At 39.8% G+C, this 26042-nt stretch overlaps 1 protein-coding gene across 9 annotated transcripts in view; it reads left to right on the top strand.

Moving 5' to 3' along the window:
• Crebrf (CREB3 regulatory factor) overlaps nt 1-24606 on the top strand; it is a 58392-nt gene extending 33786 nt beyond the window's left edge. For 4 of the 9 annotated variants that reach the window (XM_087571569.1, XM_087571568.1, XM_087571563.1 and 1 more), the window contains 5 exons: nt 6409-6603; nt 8298-8487; nt 10822-10895; nt 11970-12092; nt 19254-24606. In XM_087571569.1, coding sequence (XP_087427695.1) covers nt 6409-6603; nt 8298-8487; nt 10822-10895; nt 11970-12092; nt 19254-19369 — 698 coding nt within the window. In that variant the 3' untranslated portion in view covers nt 19370-24606. 9 annotated transcript variants of the gene reach the window in all.
• Nucleotides 24607-26042: the final 1436 nt, after the last annotated feature.

The following is a 26042-nucleotide window of genomic DNA, read 5'->3' as shown; positions in this document are numbered from 1 at the left end:
AAATAATGCTGTGTACCTTAGGCTGGCATTGAACTTGTGTCCTTCTGCCTCACCCACCCAAGTAACCCAAGTACTGGGTGAGAGGCATTTCCCTATCACACTTAGCTATACTTTGTAATTCTTTAAGTGTTAATAGGTAAGGGCTTATTTAATTTGGCTTCTGACTGTCAGCATGTAATTTTGATGTGCTGGCATCAAATCTTGGGGCTTGCATATGCTAGGAAAGTATTCTACCACTGTTGGTACACTTCCAGTCTTTGTCTTTAGTTCTTTGATATTCATATTCATTCTCTCCCTCTCTCTCCCTCTCTCCCTCTCTCTCTCTCTCTCTCTCTCTCTCTCTCACACACACACACACACACACACACACACACACACACACACACAAATATATACTGAGTACATTCCCTTCATACCCTAGTAAACCCATTCCCAATTGGTGGTATTAAATATCAGATATTTACATTGTGATTGATAAAGGTAGATAAATTACAGTTATGAAATAGCAACAAAATAATTTTGTGGTTTGAGGTCAGCACAACATGAGGAGCTGTACTAAATCATCAGAACATTAGGAAGGGTGAGAAGCGCTGCGCTGCTCCTGCTCGCCCTCCTCCCTGTGCTTCCCCTTCCTGTGTGTCGTCTTTTCCCTCTGGTTGATGTCACTTGTACTTCCATGTTAGAGATGATTTGATCTCTCTGCAAAATCTAGGGAATCAAAATGAGAGAGAACGTATGTGTCCTTATAAGATAGACAGATCCCTTCATGGGATGTATCTTTCTCTCTAGCTCAGAGCATTCCTTCAAGTGTCTTCTGTAGAACTGGTTAGGTGATCACAAATCTCTAGTCTGTTTTTATCATTTAAAAACTAGCCAGCACTTACGTCTAGTGCTACTTTTTTGTTTGTTTGTTTGTTTAGCTGTTTATATTCTCTTGGAATTCATTCAGGAATTTATGTCCTTTTGTTTTTTAAATATAATTGTCTGGAATTTCATCTCATTCATTGTCATCGGAGGATATTACTGTCAGATTGGTAAATTTTGAGAGGGGTCATGTTGCCTTTTTGTTCATTGTTTTTATATTTTTGGATAAGGATTTATGCATCTGGGATTAGATTGTTGATTGACTTTTTTCTAAGTCACTCTTACTCTTCTAGTAGACATGTTTAAAACATTTAAGAGAGACTAAGACGTAATAGGATTGAGGTGCTATATTGGTGCTTGAAGTGAAGTCCCCAGGACTCTAAAATATTGTCTACAGAAAAAAATCACTAGCAAAATATAGGCCTACTATGAATTTACAGTCATAGTTAATTAACAATCATCCCCTAAGCTCTAATTATTTTAGGAAATAAAGGAACACTGATTGCATGATAGACTAAGATGTCAGTTACTGTCAAAATGAGTAGAAGTAGGGAAAAAAGTGAGTGATTAGTATTGGGTTGATACAGAAAAAATAAAGGAAGGAAAAGTACGTACCTTCTCTTGAGAAGGTGAAATAGGGACACAGTGAGGCATTCTGCCTAAAGGAGAATGAAAAGAAAGATGGAAAGAAATACATCAAGATAATTTAAAAGAGTCCCAGGACCTAGTAGGATGAGATAAGGAAACTACAAATCAGGCTGGCCAGTCATTTTTGGGATAACCTATAAAATGGAATGTGAAAAGGCAGAATATAAGCTTAGGAGAAAAGAAAGGACCAGAGAGTAAGGGTGAAAGAAGCACAGAACAGACTGACTCGGTTAAATTGGCACTGGGTATTAAATATAAGGGGAAGAGCTTGATAGGGTGTAGTGTCTGAGTACAGTCTCTCCTGATTGCTGCATGCAACCTCAACTCTCTGTGGTCCTTCTTGCTCGCCCAGATGTCTGTTAAACTCCGAATTACCCTTCACAGTTAGGGTCACAGGTCACTGGTCTGTCTTTGGGATGGTTCTTCAGTATTTCAAGGCAGCTTGGAGCGTTCGTCTTTTCTGTTTCTTTGCCAACTCTGTTTCCAGCCAGGTTGTTGAATACTGAGTGGTTCTGATGCAGACTTTAGTCAGTCTGCTTGGCAGGTTTCAGCACACAGCCCAGTAATGCTTTTCCTGTGTTTTAGAAGAGTGTGGTTTTTAAAAAAAATTTTTTTAATTTCAGTAGAGTCGGCTTAACCTTTTTAGTAATCTTCCTTTCCTTAGCACTACCACAAGGTCTCAACAAAAGGTGGAGGTGTACTTCTTTGAATGTTGTGTCAGACAAAGCACATCACTCTTGTAGTGATGTAGATCAACATTTGCTGGTCAGGAAAAATTCTTCCTTATCTTGGATTGTGGCCTTTATGGTTTCCAAAGTGTCTGAGGGTTTAGCAAGAGTGTGATGACCTGTCCCATGAGGGTCTTTATGAAAGACTGTGTCTTGACACCACTTCTACTGTAGCTGGCAGATAAGAAAGGTCCTCCTTTACTTTATACATTTCTGTTTTCCTTGCTACTAGATTACGGATGTGCAGCTACTATGCACATCTTCAAATGGCTGGCATCTAGCTTTTCCCAGGTATTCCCCAGAGATTCTTCTCTAACAGACCACATTGGTATGTCCACCATATTGGATTTGCATTTTTAGTGTTTTGAGATCACATAGGTGAACTCAAGAACTCTTGAGTCCTCCTGGCACCATTTCCATTTTCTCAGAATTTTGATTTATACAGAGACTACACATCTTTTAGTCTGTCTGATCACATCATCTTTCCTTATCTTCCATAGCATAAGCCTTGCTTGGAGACTGCTCTTCTTGAGCAGCTAGGCAGTGGCTTTATGTATTAGTAAGAATTTAGTGAAATCTGGTGCTCTGTCTGGATCCAAGTGATAATGCTGCCTAATGTCTGGATGAATATGCCACTTAAATCCATTCATTTTCAGTTGACTTGAAGTGAATCTTTTGATTAGGATTGCATGTGCAGTCCTCTAGATGTTAGTGAATGACATACTTGAACCATAAAATTAACACAATTTTGTAGAACTTAATTGGGCTTTAAAATTTTTTCTGGTGCAAATTATTTCTTTTCTTGAAAGAAAGATTTAAACCAACTTGAGGGGTGCAAAAAGAAATTGTGGGTGAGAAGTAGGAAGACAATTTTTTTTAATCAATAAAGTAAGGCTAGTTATACTCCAGTCAGAGCATGAGTCTGGGGTTGGGTGATTGGTTTACAAAGGCCCTTTTGTGATGACCAGCTCCTGAGATTCTGTTTCTTGGCAAATGGCTGTGTAGTTGGTGAGCTTGCAAAGTTCCAGGAGAGGTGCAAAATAGAGTTTCGGTCTCTCTTTTGAACTGCCTGCCAAGGGCTAATAGAGCCTATTCTGTAGACCAGCGACAACTGTTTTGAGTTGTAAAATTGCAAGGTTCAAGAACAAGAACTCACTTCCTTAAAAGTGAGAGCTTATTTTGTAATTCTCACTGAGCATTTTTCACAGTTGACTTTACCTGTAGTCTGTTCAGACCATAGATGAGTGGCTTGCCATTTGTAAATACGGCATTCTTAACTTCCTTTTTGTTGTCATTGTTTGTTGTTGTTGGGCTTTTTGTTGTTTGTTTGTTTTGTTTTTTAAGACATGAGATCTACTGTAGTTCAGGCTGGCCTAGACTTGGTATATACATACAGTTGACTTTGAACTCCTGATCCTCTCACCTCTATTTCCCAAGTACCAGGATAAAGTGGATACCACACTCCTATCTTAATTTAATCATGTCAGCAAGTGAGTTAGATAATTATGGCAGTATATCAAACAAAAAAAGAAGTGAGGTAGAGAAGGGAATCAAGAAATCATTTATCAGAATATGTTTTAGTATCTTTTATGTTAGGCATTGTGCATATTAGGTATTAATTACATGGAGATTAATGGAATCCTTAATAGAATTTAGAGTCGAATTTGTTTTGGGGATTGTTTATTCATTCCTCTCTACCATTGCAGTGGTGGTGATTGAACCTTTGCCCTTCCACATGGTATGCCATAGCTTGCTCTACCATGAAGTAGCTTCCCCAGATATTCTCAAAGTCTTGCTTTTAGTTTACTTTTATTTTTTTGAGACAAGGTCTCTCTGTAACCCTGGGTCCTGGAACTCACTATGTAGATAGACCAGGCTAGCCTCAAACTCACAGAGACCTGTGTGTTCCTACCTCCTGAGTACTGGGATTAACTATGTGTACCACTGTACCAGGCTCTTTCAGAGTCTATTAATATGTTTATGTGCTCTGTGGCTTTGCCAGCCAGGGATGCAGGATCATGGTTTTATAAAACTTAACTTGGCCACAGATTCATTTTGGGTGGTGGTGGTGGTTAGACTTCTGTTACAGAAAAGAGGAGAATGAATGGCCTTGGATGTTAGATCAGTGAGTAAGTATGCCATTTTTCTATATTTTACGTGGTCACCATGGCCTTTATTGAAAAGTGTTGGGAGTGGGGTGGTAATAAATTTATGGGACATGTTAGCAGAAAAGGTTGGGTCAGAAAGCTGGCAGCTCCTAAGTGTTCCTTGAGAAAAGATTGAACACATAAGTAAATCTAATACATGATTTGGGTAGGATGAAGAAATAAGCGTTGCTGTGACTCTGAATTCAGCATAAAGTGAGCAAGACGTTTAGACCGATCAACCAGTTAGGTAAGGGAGTGAGATGTGGACTCAGAGCTGGACTCTTTGAATTGTAAGAGCTGACCCAGCTCAGCTCTGCTATTCATGCCAGGCTCCTCTCATTATGTCAGTCTGCGCAGCAGAGGCAGTCACTTCTTAGAAACATCAAATGAATTGAATTGCGTTGAGTGAATGAACGTGTCTTGCCACCTGCAGACTAGCAAAGGTAGATGCTGACTAAGGGAACATGTTGAAATATGGAGGGAAAGGGGGTGGAAATGGAATAAAATCTGTCCCTATGCTTTGGACTGGGGTAGAACTAAATTATAAAATACTGGTTATGGGTGCTTGTAGGGAGACACGATTTCTTTTGGTTATCCATCTGTCTGTTTGGGGTTGGGTAATCTCTGTAAGCCAGTATTTTTTGCTTAGTTACTGTGGAACAAGTGCCAATTAAAAACGCCTCAGCTGGTGCCATAATGTGACCCTTTTCTCTTTTCCAAAGATATGTTAATAACTAGAAAAGGTAAAATCCTTTATCTAAAATAAAATATATATACCATACCAGTTTAAAATATCTTTATTTCATTTATCTATCGCTGTTTGTTTGTTTATTGTGTATGTGTAGGTGCCACAGTACATAGATGGAGGTCAGAGGATGACTTGTAGGAGTCAGTTGTCCCTGCCCACTATCTGGGTCCTCAGGTTGTTGAATCCGGCAGCAGGTGTCTTCACCTGCAGAACCATCTCACTATCTCCCTCACCCAGGCAGCGCCTTTTTTTTTTTTTTTTTTTAAGAAAACCTAGGGTTCATTGTCACACTGCATTCCACATTGTTATTGATGAAAGGTAGTCTACGATGATTTTGTCAGGGGTGAAGTGAAATACATTCAACACACACATCCGCATGTACCTTACTATCTCTCTGTGCACTCTCTTGGAAGGCCAGAAGAGGAAGAAACTTAACTTCACATTTCTCTATATTGTCGAGCTATACAGCATGTACTGTAAATGTTAGGAATGAAGTACAAAACTCGTCTGCACCATCGCTCAGACACCAATCTGTGAATTTATCTTTTTCTTCCCTTGGAGTACAAACCTCACATATTCCAACTAAGTGTCCCCAACTACTGAGTTACGATCCAGACTTCTGTTTTTAAATCCTGTGTATTGAGCAAAACTTGACTCTGCTCGTCACGCACCGTTGTATGAGTACTTTGGGTGTGTGAGTTCTGACAAGTGAATGTAGTCACTTGTGTAATAACCGTCACAATCAAGATACAGAAAGTCCCTTCACGTTCCTTCATAGTTACGCCTTCAAATCACACACACACATGTGTGAGTACTTCTCAGTGTATCACAGCAATGGCATCTCTTCCAGCTTTGCACCGTCAGAACAAATTTATAAACCTTCGGCATTCTTGATTTGTAAAAAGCTAGACATCAGTGATGTTAAGTTTCTACATGGTGCCTGACATCATTTTTTATTCCTTATCATAATGGCATGTTAATTCCTATGTAGTATTTAGTTGTGTTCTTAATCATGTGAAGATACTACAATATCCTATACTAATTTCCAAAAACTGAAAAGAAGCCCATGCAAGATAGCTATGATATGAAATATTTATTAATTTCTGGATATTATGAGTTTGATATCTACATACTGGACTTTATAAACTTGATTTATTGTTTTTGACATGATGTTGATGCTTCAGATGAAAGAAATATCTTAAGTTACAAATAGAAGGATTTTTTTTTTTATTCTAAGAGACTTATTGACAGTTGTGGGTTCATGTTTTTTAAGGCTATGAAAACGACTCTGTAGAGGACTTGAAGGAGATGACTTCCATATCTTCTCGGAAGAGAGGGAAAAGAAGGTACTTCTGGGAGTATAGTGAGCAGTTGACGCCATCACAGCAAGAGAGGATTCTGAGGCCATCTGAGTGGAATCGAGACACCTTGCCAAGTAATATGTACCAGAAAAATGGCTTACATCATGGTAAGAGGGTCTGAAAAAATATTTAGTCCCTTCTGTCTTTTTTAGTGGGTGGAGATAGTTTTTATTTTGAGTGTATAGCCTAGACTGGCCTCCAAGTCTCTGTGTAGCCCAGTTTAGCCTTGAACTTTGAATGCTCTGCCTCATTCTCCTAGATTCTGGGACTATAAGGTATATGCCACCACACCTATCTTCTGTCACTCACTGTAAACGGAGATAAGGAAGCAAAACGCTTAGTGTGCTTGGGTTTTCAGCCATTCGTAGGCAGCTTGAGAGGGCATCAAAGAGTTTTTCTGTCACAACTGCTTCCTCTTACACATAGCTTCCATCGATGTGGAGAACCATCTTTTCTGGTCCCTTCTTCCTCCACTTCCTTGAAGAAATGGCCAAGAGATTATTGGTTCTTGACCTGTCAAAAAAACAAGCAACACACGGAGGAGAAAGGAGAAGACTTTTCTCATCAGTTTCTTCCAGTTTCACCCACCTCAGACCTCATTTAATGGGGAGATTAAATGGCTGTGGAGAGAAGAACAGGGGAAAAAAGAAACATGTTTGTGGAAAAAAGAGTAGAGAGGAGTTTATAGGAATCAGGAGAAGCTTATGGTTTAGAGAGATCAAATCTAGAGTTGTGGATCCAGAAAACTATGATTGAGTAGAATGTCTTTTATTGTTTCACATTGACATCAATTAGTCTGCCAAAAAGGCAGAGAGAAGGTATGAATGAGCTCAGTAAAGAAAGCACAGTCATGCCACAGACTTCACTTGCTGAGCATTTTAGAAGATGAGAACTAGCTCCCAGCATGTTTGTTACTCTATAGCCTTGTCTACCTAGTCCCAGGTCTATTACTCTATTCTCTCTCAGTGAATTTTTATAGTCAGGCTTTTTAAAAAATCATAAATGAAGAAAATAAGTTCCATTAAATAATTCCATGTAGCTCAGGATAAATCTTAGGAAAGTCATTGGGTGTACTGTACTACTTGAGAGGAATGCACTGGTGTGCGTGGTGCAGCGGTCAGTGCTTACTTAGTAGGCTTGAGGCCTTGTGGTTATTGAGTTGGGGCACTTAGGAATGGTGGAGGAGAGACGAGAGTGAGTAAGGAAGCTGAAGAAGAGCTTTTGTCTTATTTTATTTACTCCCAGACTCACAACTTGGTTTAGGCAAACTCTCCTGGATTTTTGTGTGCAATTGAACTTGTGTTCCAAGCTGAGATGTAAGATTCTTAGTCCTAGTATGCAAAGAGTTAGGACTCTGTAGCACTGGGAATATGACCACGAGGGGAGCAGCAGTGAGGAGGTGTTGACAGCAGGGGGTCAGCCTGTTTTGTTGCTAGAGACTGGTTCCAGGGCTTTGGGTGTGCTAGCTAATGTTCTGCTGCTTACTGAGCTATATAGCCCTAGGATATTTCCTGTCTCTAGCCACAGGGCTAGATGGAGAGAGAGGGCTAGTCCTTCTAAGTTAGGACATTCTGTGCCTCCTGAAATGTACCAGGAGCTCTAAAATGAAAAGTGATGGCTGCTGGTGGCTATAGAAATGGCATGTCTTCCCCCCCCCACCCCCCCGGAACTGGGGACCGAACCCAGGGCCTTGCGCTTGCTAGGCAAGCGCTCTACCACTGAGCTAAATCCCCAACCCCAGAAATGGCATGTCTTGTTCACTAAGATGATGTAACTTACACTCCTTTCAAATGACTTGTAGGGAAATACGCAGTTAAGAAGTCACGGAGAACTGATGTGGAAGACCTGACTCCAAATCCTAAAAAACTACTCCAGATTGGTAATGAACTACGGAAACTGAATAAGGTGATCAGTGACCTGACTCCAGTTAGTGAGCTTCCCTTAACAGCGAGGCCAAGGTCAAGGAAAGAAAAAAATAAGCTGGCTTCCAGGTAAATTCTAATAATGTTCACCCATGTGAATGGTCTCTAGGAGGTAAGATTAGACCTTGAGATATTATAGAAGAAGTGACCTTCAGAAATTACTTGTTAAATAACGACTGTAGTGAGTTTTTTTGTTGTTAATTATTGTTTTAAAGTAAAAGAGGCATTTATGCTTTTAAGAAAAAGTTTTGGGGGTAAGGCAAACACACTGGAAAGTTTTAAAACTTACGTTTGCTTTTTTGGTAAGTCAATTTGACTATATAGTTAACAAAATTTAAGTATGCTATTATGAATTTGAGACATGTACTTAGTTAAATAACTGCTAACATGGTCAAAATATATTAACATACTCATCACCTTAAAAACTTACAAAGCCTGGTGGTAATGGCACACGCCTTTAATTATAGCACTAGAGAGGAAGAGGTAGGCAGAACTCTGAGGTCAAAGCCAACCTGGTCTAGTTGGCTAATCTAGAACTAGTTCCAGGACTAGGAAACCCTGTCTGGAAAACAAAACTAAAAAGGAGGAAGATTATAAAACAACCCTTTCACTACCATCCTTTCACAACCATCGATTTATTTTATTTTATGTGTATGGGTGTTTTGCCTGCATGCATGCATGTATGTATGTATGTCCATATAGCCTTTGCAAGCCTGGTGCCCACAGAAGCTAGAAAAGGTGTTAGGTCCACAGATGATTGTGAAACACTGTGTGCGTGCTGGGCATTGAACCCAAGGACCTCTTGAAGAGCAGCCACTCACTACTCTAAACTGCAGGACCATCTTTCAAGACCCCAAGATCTTTTTATAAATTAACAGTGTCTCTCCTAGTGATCTGTTCCAGAATGTCACATGGATGGAATGTACTTTAGTAGCCTGAATCTGTCTGTCTTTAACTTATTGGGATGCCTTTGAGATCTGCCCATGTCGTCACATGGACAACTAGTTTCTTTTATTACTTATATATACAGTCTTTTTTTTTTTAATATATAGACTGTAGCTGTCTTCAGACACACCAGAAGAGGGCATCAGATCTCATTACAGATGGTTGTGAGCTACCATGTGGTTGCTGGGACTTGAACTCAGAACCTCTGGAAGAGCAATCAGTGCTCTTTTTTCTTTTTTCTTTTTTCTTTTTTTTTCTTTTCTTTTTTTCGGAGCTGGGACCGAACCCAGGGCCTTGCGCTTGCTAGGCAAGTGCTCTACCACTGAGCTAAATCCCCAACCCTGCAGTCAGTGCTCTTAACCACTGAGCCATCTCTCCAGCCCCATATAGACAGTCTTTATAGGAATGGTTTGCAGTTTATCTGCTTATCATATGAATGCCTTTGAGATCTTCCCAGTTTTTGGCATATTTGAATAAATCTACTATAAACTTTGACTTAGAGATGTTTGTGTAGGTATGAGTTACATTTTTTTAATAAATTCCCAGGCCTATATGGTTTATCTTTGCAAATAAACCTACTGGTCATCTGGGCAGTGGTGGGGCACATATTTAATCTTAGAATTCCAGAGGCAAAGGCAGGTGGATCTCTCTGAGTTCGAGGCCAGCCTGGTCTATAGAGTGAGTTCCAGGACAGCCAGGGCTACAACAGAGAAACCTTGTCTCAAAAAATTAAAAACAAAGACAAAACAAACTGTCTTCCACAGTAGCCCAGAGAACTATTTTAACCCATCAGGACAAACAGAGCTCTGCCTGCTTAACATCCTCTACAACGGCTGGGGCCTTGTCTGTTGCTGTTTAACTATTATAAGCATTTGGGGGCTTGAGAAATGGCTCAGGTTAAGTACACTCGCTCTTTCAGGGGACCCAAGTTTTGTTCCCAGCACACACATAGTGCTTACAACTGCCTGTAACTCCAGCTCCATGAGGATCCAATGACCTCTTCTGGCCTCTGCAGACACCTGCAAACATACAGCATTATACTCACACTGGCACACAAAGTAAGTAAAACTGCATCTTGAAAAGAAAAGGTGCGGGCGAGATGGCTTCAGCAGATGAAAGCACTTGCCAGCAGAGCCTCGTGAGCAGTTCAGTTCCCAGATCCACAGTAGAGGGGAGAGCCACCTTCTAAAGTCTGAACACACAGATACATACACATACACTCATTCACCCACACTCGCTCTCTTCACTCTCTTGTTCTCTAACACATACCACACACTCACGTATACGTTCATTCTCTAACATGGACACAAGAAAAAGAAAATTTCAAAGAGAAAACTATCTGATAGTGATAAAAAGAAAGATACTAATTTTTTAAAAAATTTTTATTCTTATTTAAGGAAATACATTCTGAAGTCTTAAAAGGAAAAAGTGAACTAATAATAGTTCTTCCTTTCACAGAGCTTGTAGGCTGAAGAAGAAAGCCCAGTATGAAGCCAATAAAGTGAAGCTCTGGGGCCTCAACACTGAATATGGTAAACCTCAGTCTCAGCTTTGCTTTCTCTTTGGTTTGCATATTCTTCCCTGGGCTCTGTATACTGTTTAGCTCCCCTCTGTTGTTGTTGTTGTTGTTGTTGTTGTTGTTGTTGTTGTTGTTGTTCTTGTAGAGGGAGAGGGTTTGAGACAACATAGCCCCAGCTGTCCTGGAACTCACTGTATAAACTAGGCTGGCCTAGAACTTACAGAGATCTACCTGCTATTGCCTCCTGAGAGCTGGGATTAAAGGGGTGCACCACACCCGGCTTGGCTCTCCTATTTTTCATTTATCTATTCAGAACACCACATGCCCAGCATTGTTTCATACTTGTCTATAAGTGTGACTGTCTGGATCTCTGGTCCCTTAGATAGATGCCACTACTGTTGTCATGAGCTAACCCATGGTTAGGTCTTCCTTGTTGGAGTTGTGTTTCTAGCAAGTGTGGACAGCTGACTTGAGGATCTCCCTTCACCTGAATAGGATAGATCGTGTGCTCTGTGCTCTTCAGGTTACTGCACATTGGAATAAACCCATGTGTCTTCATGAGAATACAGAGTCCTGGACTTCCTTAGATTTTCTGAATTGTAATGGAACCCAGGAATCCTCTTTTTCTTTTCTTTCTCTCTTTTCTTTCCTTTTTTTCTTCTTGGTTGTCGTTGAATATCTCAAGCCTGTAACTTTGGCTAGCCTAGAACTTACCATAGATCATGCTGGTCACAAACTTGCAGAGACTCTCCTGCTTCTGTTTCCTGAGGACTGGGTTAAAGAGATTCACCATTATATCCAACATAATCCATATTTTTGACTTTCCCCAGATTCTGGGTTATTTTGTTGTTTTCTTTTTTTTTTTTTTTCTTTCATGGTAAAAAATCCATTCAAGGCTTTGTGCATGCTAGTAAGTAAGGTGAGTGTTTGTCACGGAATTGTGCACGTTAGTAAGTAAGGTGAGTGTTTGTCCATGGAATTGTGTTTGCAGCCCTTCCATTTTCAACTGAATATGGTTTCACTATAAACTGAAAAGTAAATTCTCTCATGTTAGTGACATTCTAAGTGGTTTGTTTCTGTTTTATAGACAATTTATTATTTGTAATCAACTCCATCAAGCAAGACATTGTAAACCGAGTTCAGAATCCAAGAGAGGAGAGAGGACCCAGCATGGGGCAGAAGCTTGAAATCCTCATTAAAGACACACTCGGTAAGGAGAACATTGTTAGATAACACCAGCTTATGATATACAGTGCCAGAGTCAAAGAGGAATTCTTTCCCCCTCCGTTCCTGCCCCATCTGCTCCCACCTCTTGGTAGGGATTTATCTTCCTTAGTATATTCACACACCTTACATATCTGACTTTTCATCCCTGACGAGATTGTACACTGTGGAGAGGATCGGGGAGGCAGGAACAGAGAAGCTAGGCTAGGCTGGTTGGTGGCCTGTGGGAGGAATATCTAGTACATAAATTTGAGATGCTACAAGGTCAGAGCTCAGCTGCAGTAAGAGCAAGTCACCTGTCAGACACTGCCTTGAGGGCTGCACAGCTTATTGCTGTCCCAGAAAATCCCAGACATATCACATGGAAAGGCCAGGTGTTTATCTTGAGTACAATCAAAAACAATCTCAGATGAAGAGCAGCTCTTAAACCACCCAGTATTGTCCTAGAAAATCACCTAGTGCCTGTGAAATTGCATATAGGAAGAAGTAAGGCAGTTTGCTTGACCTGAGTAGATGGATGATTTTATAAATTCTTTTAAAGTACTTCCATTATTCTTTTTCTTTAAAAGCACCTCATTTTTTTAATGTAGTAGTTTGAGAGAGAACTTAGTTTTATAAGATAAAATTTACTTTTTTACCTTTTTGGTTTTTAATTTAAAAGCTTTTGTATATCCACTAGTGTATGTTCTCTTATACTACACAGATAACTTGACATGTTACAAAGTGCTTGATACACATTTTCTTTCCTTGCCTATCTTGAGATTGTTTCTCCTAGAACCTCTTCTGGCATAAACTATTTTCTATTAAAGAATTGATACTGCATTGGTATTTCTTGGTGGGTTGTTTACTTTTGCCTAGATACAGACTGTCCTCAGGCCATGCTCCCCTCCACACTTTGAATCTGTTACTTGACTTTGCTCTGCTTCTCCTGGGTACACCTTATCATCTGTGGGTCATCTTTGCTCATCTCTGCTCTTTGTTGCTTCTTCTTTAACCTTTTTTATCTCCTTACTTTTTTTGTCGTCACTTTTTCTTACTCAGTATTCTTGTGTCATGTTGTGGGGTATGAGTGTATATGTCCCTGTGTATGTGCCCTGGGCATGGAAGTCACATACACTTGGCAAGAATACTACCACTGGATGTAATGTATGAGAAGAGAAGGAGGAGGAGGAGCAGGAGGAAGGAGGAGGAGGAAGAACATGAGGAAGAAGGAAGAGGAGGAAGAAGAAGGATAAGGAGTGTGAAGGAGGAGAAGAAAAGAAGGAGGAGGAAGAAAGAAGAAGGAGGAGGAAGAAGAGGAGGAGGAGGAGGAGGAGGAGGAGGAGGAACAAGAACAGAGAATGTTACCATTGAGTCATAGCCTCACCTCCTCTTGTTGTTTCCATTTATTTATTTTTTAATTAAAGGAATTTTCCTTTTATTTTCTGTGTTCTATGTTTACCAGGTTAGAGGACAACTTGGAGGAGTGGTTGTTTCCCACCATGTGGGTCCTGGGGATCAGACTCAGGTTGTCAGGCTTTGCAGCAACCTTTACCCCCTGAACCATATTTCCAGTTCCCTTCCATTTTTGAGGGTCTTTCTATATAGTTCAGGCTGACTTCAAACTTAACCAATCCTGGTCTTAGCTTACTTTCTTCATTTATTTATTTTTATAGTTACACATTTTCATGTGTAGGAGTGTGTCCCATGTCATAACATGAGTGTGGAGGTCAGAGGACAACTTGCACCATCTATGCAAGTTCCATAGATAGAACTCTGGTTATCAGGCTTGGTGGCAAATGCCTTTATACACTGAGCTGTCTTACCTGTCTTCTTTCATTTATGGACATTTTCTTTAATATAGTTTAGTTTATTTTGAAATAATAATGGGTTAGGGCATTCATGATCCAGTCTTTATTCATCCTTCCATTGCTCGTAGATAAGATTTTATTCTCTTTTTTCTTTAAACAACTTTTACATGGTATTTTAGGGGTGAATATTGGAGTTCTGAGGGCACCTGCTGATGTTGCTAGATTCTTAGGTCCCCTGAACAGAAATTTGATCAGAAGAAAAGCTTTTGAAGGAGAAAGGCACTTGTAAGGATAGACATGGCTTGTTGTGAGTCATTTATGTAGTGCCCACTGTGTGCCACATTTATATGCAGTGAGGTTTTCTCTCACATGCTTGTCCCACACATGGAGCCTTTGGGAGAATGGTGATGGGGGTGTTGTTCCAATCTTCTTTTATGTCAGTTTTTCTTTCCTATGGTAATCTTTTTTTAAAAGGTTTATCTTTATGTGTATGAGTGTTTTACTTGCATATACGTGTGCATGCCACATAGGTACCTGGTGCCATTAGGGGTCAGAAGGCCTTGGGGCTCCTGGAACTGGGGTAGTTGTCAACTGCCTTGTGGTGCTTGTGGAAGGTCTAAGTCTGGGTCGTCTAAAAAGAGATCAGACAATGTTAACTTCTGAGCTCTCTCCAGCTGCTCATATGCTAATGTTGGTGCCTGCTGTCCTGACAGTGTTCTGGTGGCTCCATTTTTTTTCTTGTAATTTTTTATTTAAAAAATTAATTAGCAAAAATAATATATTAGGTTTTGTTAGGACATTTTCAAACAAATTTATTCTTGTTCATTCTCCTCCTCTGTTCTTTTCCATCCCCTTCTATCCACTGCTTATGGTCACTTTTTCATTTCCTGGTGTCCTCCCCGACTCTTAACCCTTCTTTAGTTTCATATCCCCACACTCCCCACTCACATTCATACTTATAGACATAACTTAGGATTGACATGAGGCCATGAGATGTCCTTCTGAGTCACTTTGTTAACAAAATGCTTAGTAAATTCATTCATTTTCCTGAGGCTGTCATGATTGCAGCTTTCTTTACAAGTGGAATTTACAAAATTTCATTGTGTACTTAGAACCCTTTTCATTATCCATTTGCCTTGGCTCAGATTAGCTTTTCTAGCCTCAAGAAGTCCTCTCTTTTCCGTTAATAACAGCTTATTTCTACAGTTTTTCGTTCTGCTTTATCTGGTCCATCTCGTTTTTTTATACATCTACCTTTCTTGTCAGTTTCATTTCCAGTCCTACTATAAGAACTGTGGAACTTCCAGCTCTTCTCTCTTCTCCTGGCAGAGTTCTGACCAGACAAGGTTTTTAAATTTCTTTGCATCTTTCTGAAGTTTCTCTCACTAGCCTTACACTTACTCCTCCCTGATTGAACAAAATCCCTATGGTTTCATACACAGACCTTGTTGACTTCAGTTTCTAGGGAATTCCCTGTTTAACTGCTTTAGACATTTTGTTGTCAAGTCAGTTGTTTTCTTCTGTATAGGCTGTTAGTGTTGACATCATGTGGGTCTTGCAGATAAGGGTACCTCGTTCACAGCTTGAAAGTTAGGGATGCAGGAGAGTCCAGATCTCATGGAGATTCCTTTTCACTTGTTGATTTCTCCCAGGTGTGATGCTGGATGTCCATAATTCTAGCACTTGGGAGGCTAAGTCGGGAAAAGCCCAATTTTGAGTGAACTAAAGGGAGATCTCTTCTCGAAGAGAGAAAAGAAAGAGTTGATGGAGGTGTGTTCCAGGGGCGGGGGAGGGGGCCAGGGCTTCCAACTCCTGAGCCAAAGTGGTCCTTGTTACTTCGCCTTCTGGGCCGCTGGGACTATAGACTCAAACACCACTGAGCTCAGCTTTCCAGGGATAGAATTTTTGTGGAGTTTGTTTTATTTTGTTGCTTTGGGGACAGGATCTTGCTATGTACCCATGGAAGGCATGGATTTTAGGTGACATCTTGTTTGTCTACTTGTTGTTTTATGTGGAGAAACAAAATCCATCTCTGTCACCACAGATTTGATGACATATTCCCAGACATCACAATTACTTGAATTCATGTCATGACCATCCTGGCCAATACAAAGAAACACTCATCCTAAACACTTTAAATTAATGAAAGAATGCCTGACTAATATCATCCCCCCAGTCTCTGTCAGGTTAAAAACATTGGGGTTTCTTTGTATTACTGGTTTGCTAGAACATTTGGAGCAACTGTTTAGCTAATGCGTGTGAGAAATTTTCTTCTGGAAATCTTGTCTCTTTTATGGAAAGCTGTACATTGCAAATTTGTTGAGTCTGCTGAATATTTAAATAGTTCTAGAAAATCCTACTTCTTCCAGATCCTTAAATTTACTAAAATTGTGAAAAAGTAGTATTTGTTTAGTTTTCTCTCTGCCCATGGTAGCTGTATTTGAGAGGGGTGGATGGGGAGGGAGAGAGAGAGAGAGAGAGGTGTATGAGTGTGTGTGTGTTTTGTGCTTTGCTGTTCTTTATTTCTTGGATCAATTACTTATAGATAGTGGTGTGCATTTTTCTTGGAGAGACATGAACTAACATGTCTGAGGCTAGATGAACACCAATAACAGAACAAAGCAATGATCTCTCACAAGTCCACCTTGGGTAAACCAGTACACATGATTGGCTTAGAGACCATGAATAAGGAGTTGCTTGCAGGAACATCTGTTAGCTCTAGACAGCTGTTATCATCACAGAGTCCCAGACTATCAATAGTGTTGACCTCCTGGCACCTGCATCATAGGGTCAGAGGTAGAGGCAAGATGATGGTTCAAGGTCATCCTGAGCTACATCAAGAGTTCTAGGCAACCTATGCTACACAAGACCCTTTCTGGAAAAAAAAAAAGGTAAAATAAAATTCCCCAAAAGATAGAACATTATTTTTTATCTTTTAGTCATGTTATTTGTTGAGGTTTTTTTTTTAACTACCAAATATATAATTGCAATTTTAGGTATTTTGTGGGCATCTGAAAAGATGCTGTCACAGTTCCCATGTATGTTTTGTTGACTGTGAAATTCTTAAGTCACCTTTTTCTTTTATGCTGTCTTCCTCTTTGCCTATAGGTCCATATGTTCTTTTTTTTTTTCTTTTTCTTTTTTCTTTTTTTTGGAGCTGGGGACCGAACCCAGGGCCTTGCGCTTGCTAGGCATGCACTCTACCACTGAGCTAAATCCCTAACCCCGGTCCATATGTTCTTAACAGAACTGAGAAAGCCTCTAACAAATATGTTTTGAGTTTTACCTCCTATTTTGTTTTGAAATGCTTAATGTTTGAATAGGAGTTAGTACTACTAGATCTTCATTATGTATTAAGATTTGAATCCTACAGTGGAAGAGGAGAAGGAAATGGAGCACAGTATATGTCTGTATTTCATTGCCCTCATTTCACCAATGGCTGATACTTCTTTCTGTTCATGTGTACATGTGTATTTGTGGGGAATATTTGGAGCTAACTTGTAATATTGTGATTCTTAATTTCCTCTTTCAGCATGTATCTCTTAAAACAACAACAAAAAACATGGTTTTGTTTTTAAAACTGAGTCACTCTTATGTAGCCTGGCTGTCCTGGAACTCGCTATGTAGATCAGGCTGGCCTCAAACTCACAGGTGCTGGAATTAATTGTGGGCACCACTTCATCCAGCAAGTGTGTTGTCTTAGCCACAGTACCAGATTTATATCTACTCCTATGAGTACTGAAGTGATCTCCAATATCAAGCCCGAGCTTCTGCCTGCTCAGCGCTCTCTCGCTCTCTCGCTCTCTCTCTCCCTCCCTCCCTCCCTCCCTCCCTCCCTCCCTCCCTCCCTCCCTCCACTCCCTCCTTCTTGTGTTATTGTGTGTGTCTATTCTATTTGAGAATGATTCATTGTATTTAATTACATCTCTTTTGCCCCTGTTATTTCTCAGTCCCCTCCCCTGTTTTTTAAACGAAAATTCTAAGTAATTGATCCTCTGAGTGCCCCGACATTTGGATTTACCTGTTTCTTCATGTAAAGTGGGGTGATTTTTCTGTCTGTATGTGTGCAGGTACACACATATGCACGGTGTACATGCATATATTGTGGGGGCCTGTGTGGAGGTCAGAGGTCAGCCTTAGAATTCTTTCCTCAGAAGTCATCCACCAAGATTTTAGGCTGAGCTGGATGGCCGACAAGCCCCAGGGATCCTCCTGTTTCCAACTCTGCTGCTCTGGGATATACAAACACATACACCAAACCCAGCTTTTTACGTGCTGTCGTCTAGCTCAGGTTCTTCTGCTTGGGGAGCAAGGGAGTCACTGATTGGGCCTAAGATAGAGTTAAGTTTATGGGCAAGAATAGATCTCTCATGTTCAATTAACCAAGAGTGTAGTGTAAGTTCGTTGTATTAGTGGTCATCCTGAGCTTGACTGAATAGTTAAGGTAGCATTGATATCTTTATGATTTGTTCTATGTCTTTTAGTCAGTGACTAATGTTTTCTGTTTCCACTCTTTTTTCTTTTTCTTATGTGTCACCATTTCTCCATTTCACCCTCAGACAAGCTCAGCCTAGCTTTGAACTCACCATCTTCCTTAACCACTTGAGTGCTGAGATTACTTGTGCTATCCTGCCTAGTTTTATTTTCTTTAATACTTAAAAAAAAATCTTATACCTCTAACATTCCTATACCTGTGCTATTTAAGGACTTACATTAAATATTTTCCTGGCCTTCCAAAATGAAGATGAGGAAGTCAGCATATTGTGCTGTTCCTATTTTCTCTTCTTTGTCTAGTCTACCTTTTCTTACTCATTTTTATTTAAAATAAAGAGAACTTACATTGTATATAGTAATTTTAAAAATTGTCAGGTGTATCTTTTGTGCTTATAGTTGTAGTTGTGTGTGTGTATATAATACAGAACACAGTGAAGTCCAGACAGTTGAAGGAAACAGGTAGCAAACTCATGGGCTTAAGAAACAACCTCCCGGGGCTGGGGATTTAGCTCAGTGGTAGAGCGCTTACCTAGGAAGCGCAGCAACCGCAAGGCCCTGGGTTTGGTCCCCAGCTCCGAAAAAAAAGAAAAAAAGAAAAAAAAAAGAAAAGAAAAGAAACAACCTTCCAGTGGGCTCAGGTTGGCTTTGTGGATGGCTACTTGTCATTTACCACATTAAAGTGCTTCATGACTCTTGGCGTGGGTCTCCTTGGGAGAAAAGTCTGCCATAGGATGGTTTTCTGGGCTGCAGTAGCAAGTAGTGGAGCCTTTGTTTGGGGGCCAGTGTCGGGTTTCAGACTTCTTCCCTTTCCTTTATGCCTTCTCCATATTTGTGTCTTAAAGTGTGCCTTTTATTCTCTTCAGGTCTCCCAGTCGCTGGGCAAACCTCAGAATTTGTTAACCAAGTGTTAGGGAAGACTGCTGAAGGCAACCCCACTGGAGGCCTTGTAGGACTAAGGATACCAGCATCAAAAGTGTAATCAGCCTCATTGGACCACTGGTCAGAAATGTCTGTTTTTTGTCACGTTATCCATTGTAAATTTTCATTCTGTTTTGCATGTCAATTAGCATTATGTAAACATTTATAATTAGGTTACATTGTTTTGAGAACTTGTAGCATAAGTGAAGCATGATCCAAAATACTTGATTATTGCATTTTCAGAGCATAAACCAGTGACCCTGCTGCTGGCATTAGAAAGAAGCTCACACATTAAGTAAATGTGAGTTACAGATTATAAACATTTGTTGAAGCAGAATGTTTTGGATGAGTGAATATATTAGTATGATGCTAAGTGTTAAGGTGGGTTTATGCTCTGAACCACACAAAAATACCGAGGAAGCATTTTTTCAAAGTCCATTAGATTGTTTTTAGAATGACTGCTTTTTGTTCTAATTTTTTACAGCCATTAATCTCACTTGTACATGGCGCACCCAGCACTCACATGTGTACCATGTTTAGATGTTTATTTTCAGAACTCAATATGATATATATAAATACATAGATTATATATATATATATATAATTGTCTGTGCAAGTAAGAAAAAAGCATATTCTTTGTGCCTTGTATTTTGGGGAAACTCTAAAACTGGTAATATTTTGTATGATGAAAACCCTAATGAGGAAAACCAAGATATATAGATGAGAAAATTGTGGGGTTTAAATGTCTTTTTGTTCCAACTCTTTTTCAGATTTTTTGAATGTATATAGGACTATGTTGAAATGTAGATATATGCCACAGAGTCTGTGTATTGTATAAAAAACAAAACAACAAAAACAAACAAAAAAAGATGGCTCTAGAAAACTCCTATTTCGGTACTTGACCGGAAGAAATACTTGCACATTATTACGATTGTTTTATTTTTTCTACCAAAGACAAATGCAACTGGTATGGCAGACTGCCAGTCTAAGTAAAGTTTTGCACAGCTTACATGATACTGTATGAATGTATGAAAAAAAGAGAAAAAATTAAAAGGTCAGGGTTAGGGATCTTACTCAACTGTGAATTTTATTTCTGTTTGGGTCCAATTATCTACAGAAGGAGCATCCATACATACAAATATTATTTTGCTGTCCTCTAGTTTGCTTCCATAGTAGATAAGTTGGTGGCCACTTAGGTGTCTTTTATTTCTGCAGTTATTGTAGGAAATTTTAATATATTTCATATTAGTAAGCTATTGATAAAATAGTTTTTGACTTTGAAAATTAAAGTTTATTTAGCTTATTGTAGTATACTTCCACCAAACAACCAAAATACAGATTATTTTTATTGTATTATGTATATATATGTAAAGAAAGAAAAGAGCTAAAAATATCTAATACTTTAGTTGCCACTTTTCCAATTGATGTATTATTGTGCATGTAATATTTTCAAAGATCAACACAAGCTTAAACAAATTTATAAATTTTATATTTTTGTACAGGTATTTTCTTCAAACGTCCATGTGACTTATCTTCTGTAGTCTCTAGACTTGAGAACATGAACACGTTTAGTTTTAGGTGCTCTTCTTTGCTCACATAAGCGGCTTTAGTAGTCAGTTCCTAACTGTGCTCAAGCTTTACCTCTTGATGAGAATTCCTCTGTCAAGGCAGCATTATAAACCTTTGCCACATATCCTTCCATCCTGTCTTTCTTGACTGTTTTATCTCAAATCTTGTGTTTGGAACTATGAAAACTGGTGACTTCAAAAGTTAAAAACTATCTAGAAGGAAAGCCTGACATGTCAGACATAGTTGCTGTTTCTCCACCACCTTTTGATAGAACTAAGGTAGCTGTTCTTGGTCTGCACAGGAGTTTCTTTCCTTTTCTTTTTCCTCCCCTTCTGTAAGCTATAGCACATGAAGGTTCAATTAGAGAACACAGTTACAATCCAAAAATGTGTCTTACTTGCCTCTTTGACATCATGAATCCTAAGAAACCAAGACTTGTCTTGACACGTTAGCTGAAACTGTGACAAGGTTCCTGTGTGTTTGGTGGAAATGTACCTGTTAGTTCATTCATCCTAACAGATAATAAGCTCACATGGCTCACAGGGTTAGTAGAATTCAAGGTTTTACTTTTGAGGTGGGAAAAAGCAAACCATAGGTTCACAAATGGAAGTCTTGAAGGTGTTCCACAGTCTGGCACTTTTGCAGTCAAGGGCATATCGCTTCATGATAGCGATTCAGTTGGTAAAGTTTATAAACTTGCCCCTTTCTAGCTATCCTGTTAGGAATTCTGGTTTTTTGATACCCTTTTCTTGTCTGCAAACCAGAATTTGATTTTTTTGGTCTTGCATTTCAAAAAACTTTGAATCTGTTTAGTAGATTCCATACCCGTGCATTTCAGTGTTTTATATGTACTCCTTAAGTTAAATAGTTGAAAGCCTTTAAATAGTTGAGCTTTTTAATGTTGACACTTTATTTTGTACCTATTTATATATGTATGTATATCTTAGAAAAGCACTTTGTTATAAAATTGCATTTTATATGATTCCTGCCATTTGCTGCTAAACCTGGGCTGGTCAGAGCGCCGCAGCGATACTTGATCTAGTCAAACCTGGCAGTGAAATGTAGAGTGCAAGTTAATCCTCCTGCTGTTGGAGATGACATAGGCAAGCTGTGCAGCTTTACATTTTCACCAGGGGACTCTGTGGCATTTAAAACCGTCTAGAAATGGCTGTACTTTTAATGCCAGTAATGAACTGCTTCCTCTATTGTCTTTAAAATACCTGTACCTAGTGTGTCACGACAGTTCTCACAAGCATGTAAAAACCCAGCACTTGTACATGTTGTGTTTTGTAAAATCGTGGCATGTGTTTTTGGGTGGAAATCATTAGAGTGAGAGCTGTCTAAAGGTTGTCTGTGTTCATACATGGTATACAGATAGCTCATGAAGTCCAGAACCTTCCCTCAAGTGAAGGCATTGTGAATTCTCCTCAGATAACCCACTGTTCCAAAAGCAACCAAAACTGACTATAGTACTACTACAGTAAAAAATAATAATGAACCTTCTGCTTCCTGGTTTCAGATACACTGGATTCTTGTAGTCTGTGCCCACATGAGAGCATGCTGCTGGGCTGCTCCTGTTAAGGTCATGTGTGAGTTTTTCAAGTCAGTGTGGTTGCTTGCTGTGCTGTACCACGTATGGTTCTTGTCCTTTCCACGTCCTTCATGCGAGATTCGGGTGTGGCTTAATCTTGTGCCTTACTTGTACACTTAAATGAGACATCTTCATTCCTTCCCAATTCCCAAACCTTAACTTTGTCCTTCTTGTAAGAGAATCAGAACTATTCCAGAAGCATCATGAAGGATTTCAGATGGGTGTGGTTTCATAGTTCCCTCTCTCTGTATTGTTTTATACTTCTATGAGAGACCAGTTTTGAATGACCTTTGAGTAATCTTTGCTACATCCCTTCTCTCTGGCTTTTGTGAGGTTGTCCTGCATCTCTATGATGCTTGGCTTCATTCGCACCTTAGCGAGAGTCTGCATTTACAGACAGGTGTGTTCACTTCATCTGCTTGAAAGTGATTATTTTGTTTTCCAGAACTTTTTAGGAGAAGAATACCCATTTTGTTTGTTTTTTTACAACTGATGACAAGTCTCTTTAAAAGAAACTGAAGTACAGTACTTTTGAAATACAATGTTATTGGTATGAATTTCTCTTTTATATATAATATTCATACAATTATCTGATGTTTGCCTTCATTAATAAAGCTGTTAGTTTATTCACCAAAATGTCAAGAATGGATGTGCTTTTTCTTTATTCCATACATTTAAACAATATTTTAGCTGCTAAGATTTAGTTAACTTCCTAAGAAATGAATTCAAGTTGCCTTCAGCAAGAATTAACAAAACTCATGTCCCCTTTCTTTATATAGTCTTCCTAAAATTCTGTTTAACTACTTTCTAGTTAATTATGTGACAGAATGTTAGCATCTCTCTAAATCTTGAAACTTGAATTTTGAGAATGCATTGAATTTCAGTGTTAATGGAAAAGGTCTCAACTATGTTTGTAGTGGAGTCTTTTGTGGAATACCATTTCCCATGGAACTGCGACCACTTGCACAACTTTGCACAGAACTGCAGTCTTGTTCTTCCCTGGATCGTGACAAATGAGTCTCACACAGTGCCGTAATACTTGTGGATTCTACCGTGATCTTTGTCATCTTAAATAAGGGCATTATGAGAAAATGATGCCATGTCTTCTTTGTTAATATTTCAAACACAGTGAGATGTAACAACAATGTCAGAAGTAGGATGGTGGTTTTGTTTTAAGGAGTAAGCATGTTGGAGGAATGTGATGAAAATGTACTACTGAGAGCTACACACTTCCACAGGCAAGTGGGATTATGTGTTGAAGCATAGTTCCCATGCTTAGGAAACTGACTGAAATAGAATTTCACCTAGGAGCTGCACTATGCCAAATTGCCATTTTGTTTGGAAGAGACTTTTGGAGGTGGTAACAAGGCGATGGAACCTCACAGCTACTTCCAAATAGTATTTTGGAGTTGAAGACTTTGCGGCTAGTAAAGAGCACCCAGGTTTATGTCTCAGTGTGCCAAGTGTGAACTGGGCTTGCCTCTTTAGTAACAGTGTAAACACCTAGTATAGTTAATCAGTTCCGGTGCCAGGAGTGGGGCTGATTCTGTGTCTGGCCCTTTGTCCTTTGGGATTTTTGTTGTTGTTGTTGTTTGTTTGTTTGTTTTCAGAACTAAATAACAAAACTGTATGTGTACTGTATCTGCTTCTCCACATGTTTTACAACACTGTACTCCCACTGCCTGCTATTGTCTTCTTGCCCTAGAGTCTGTCCTATGGCGTAGCATTTGTGGTTAACAATGACTCCGGAGCTGCCAACACGGAAGGGCAAGAATAAAACACATGTTCCTATGGTTTGGCAGCCTCTTCGAACAGTTGCGCTTAGGATCCTGTATGTGATATGATCATAAATACTCCATACTTTTGTTTAGTCCCTGCCCCCAGCTGGAGCTGTGACACGCTATTGGATTCAGTCTTGTCTCTTGTCTAGAAAGAATTGTTATTTTGTTCACGCATGAGCTGTTTCAAAATGACTCAATGTTGGTTAATAGCCGTGCAGTTTTCCTTTTAGGAGAAGGCCATGCACAGGTTACTTTGTTTTCTGTCACCCTCTACCTGTCAGCACTTGTAGTCAGACACAGAATCATCAGTGTATGCAGCACCCTTTGTAATTTAAAATAAAAAATATGAAAAGAAAAGGTTTTGAATCGTTTGCCTCATATTTTGTCTTTTCTCCTTTCCGTTGCCTGTGACACAGCAGCCATCCATTCCTCAATACAGCCTGCTCAAAGACTGTTCCGGCCTCACAGAGCAGAGGGAGCTGACTGTGCTGCCTCTCTCTGGGGCATATCCAGAGAGCTAAGGTTTATTGACACCCTAAGCTGGCTTTTAATTTATTTCAGTGAGATTTTAGCTATACAGAAACAATTTGATAGAAACATTTGCTTTTTGTAAACAATAGTTTATACTTGATTTGTCCTTTGATAACTTGGACAAGATATTTCTTCAAGAAAAACAAATATCAAGGCTAAGGGAGCTGTGAGCCTACGCCAGTGGAACCTGCCGGGGTGAAGGTGGCATAGGCGTTAGGTGTTCTTCAGCAACAAGCATCTGTTGAGAACCTACTCTGCCAGAATGGGTGTGTAAATGCTGGGTTACAGAAGTTTTGAAGAGATCTCCACAGTCAGTCCACCAAAGGGGTTGGCATGTGGCCAGAAAACAAAAGAAAAGTTGAAGGTATAACATCCTGTGGAGATGTTAAAGAAGACAGTGAGGGCTGGAGAGAGAGCAAGGTTTCTAGAGTGCCAGGCAAGCATGAGGACCTTAGTTCCATCCCCTACACTAAATGATCAGCAAGGTCTGATGTGGACACTTGGTAGATCCTGGAGGCCCACAGGCCAGGGGAGCCTTCTTGGAAACTTGGAAGCCAGTGCCATGTCCCCAAAACAGGACAGCACCTGAGGGGATGACACCTGAAGCTGACCTCTGGCCTATACATGGACACATAAGACTTGACATTTTTGATACCCCCACTCCCATTTGTAAATGTACTTTCCTGTGGATGGATTCTCCCTCAGGACTTAAATTTGAAGACCACCCTTTACAAGGGCCCTTCTCAAAGTATTGGCTGCTCTTGGGAACTAGGTGAGCTAGGTCAGTGTGGTCTTTAGCAAACTAAGTCTGCCATGATAACATCAATGAGATTCATCAACTAGTGAGTTCCTGAACTCCTTTATTCTATTTTGGGGTGTGGAGGATCTGGTTCTCTGTCCTGGTTTTCCATCCTTCAACCTGCTTTGCTGGTCTCAAACTTGCAGAGATCTGCCTGCCTCTGCCTCCTGAGTGCTGGAATTAAAGGCACCACCACACATGTTTAACTGGTGAATTCTTATTCTTAAGCTATAGTACAATGAAGAATTTGAAAGGAAAATACTGAAAAGTTCTGTCCTAATTCACTAAAAGATTCAGAAGTAGAAGGTAGTAGGTATCTGTAGGTATGGAGTGGCACCCCTTAAGCCTTGCTAGTTGTCTTAATAAGAGCCCTCAGCTACTGTCAGGCCCGGTGAGGGTGGTGGCCCAGTCCCTAATACCGAAGAGTCTTGACAGCACTCAGGTGATAGGACAAGCCCTATAT

The sequence above is a fragment of the Rattus norvegicus genome, chromosome 10, assembly GCF_021556685.1.
Source record: "Rattus norvegicus strain SHRSP/BbbUtx chromosome 10, alternate assembly SHRSP_T2T, whole genome shotgun sequence".
NCBI lineage: Eukaryota > Metazoa > Chordata > Mammalia > Rodentia > Muridae > Rattus > Rattus norvegicus.
Note: the sequence above shows the minus strand (reverse complement) of the source record. Positions and strands in the feature narration are given on the sequence as shown.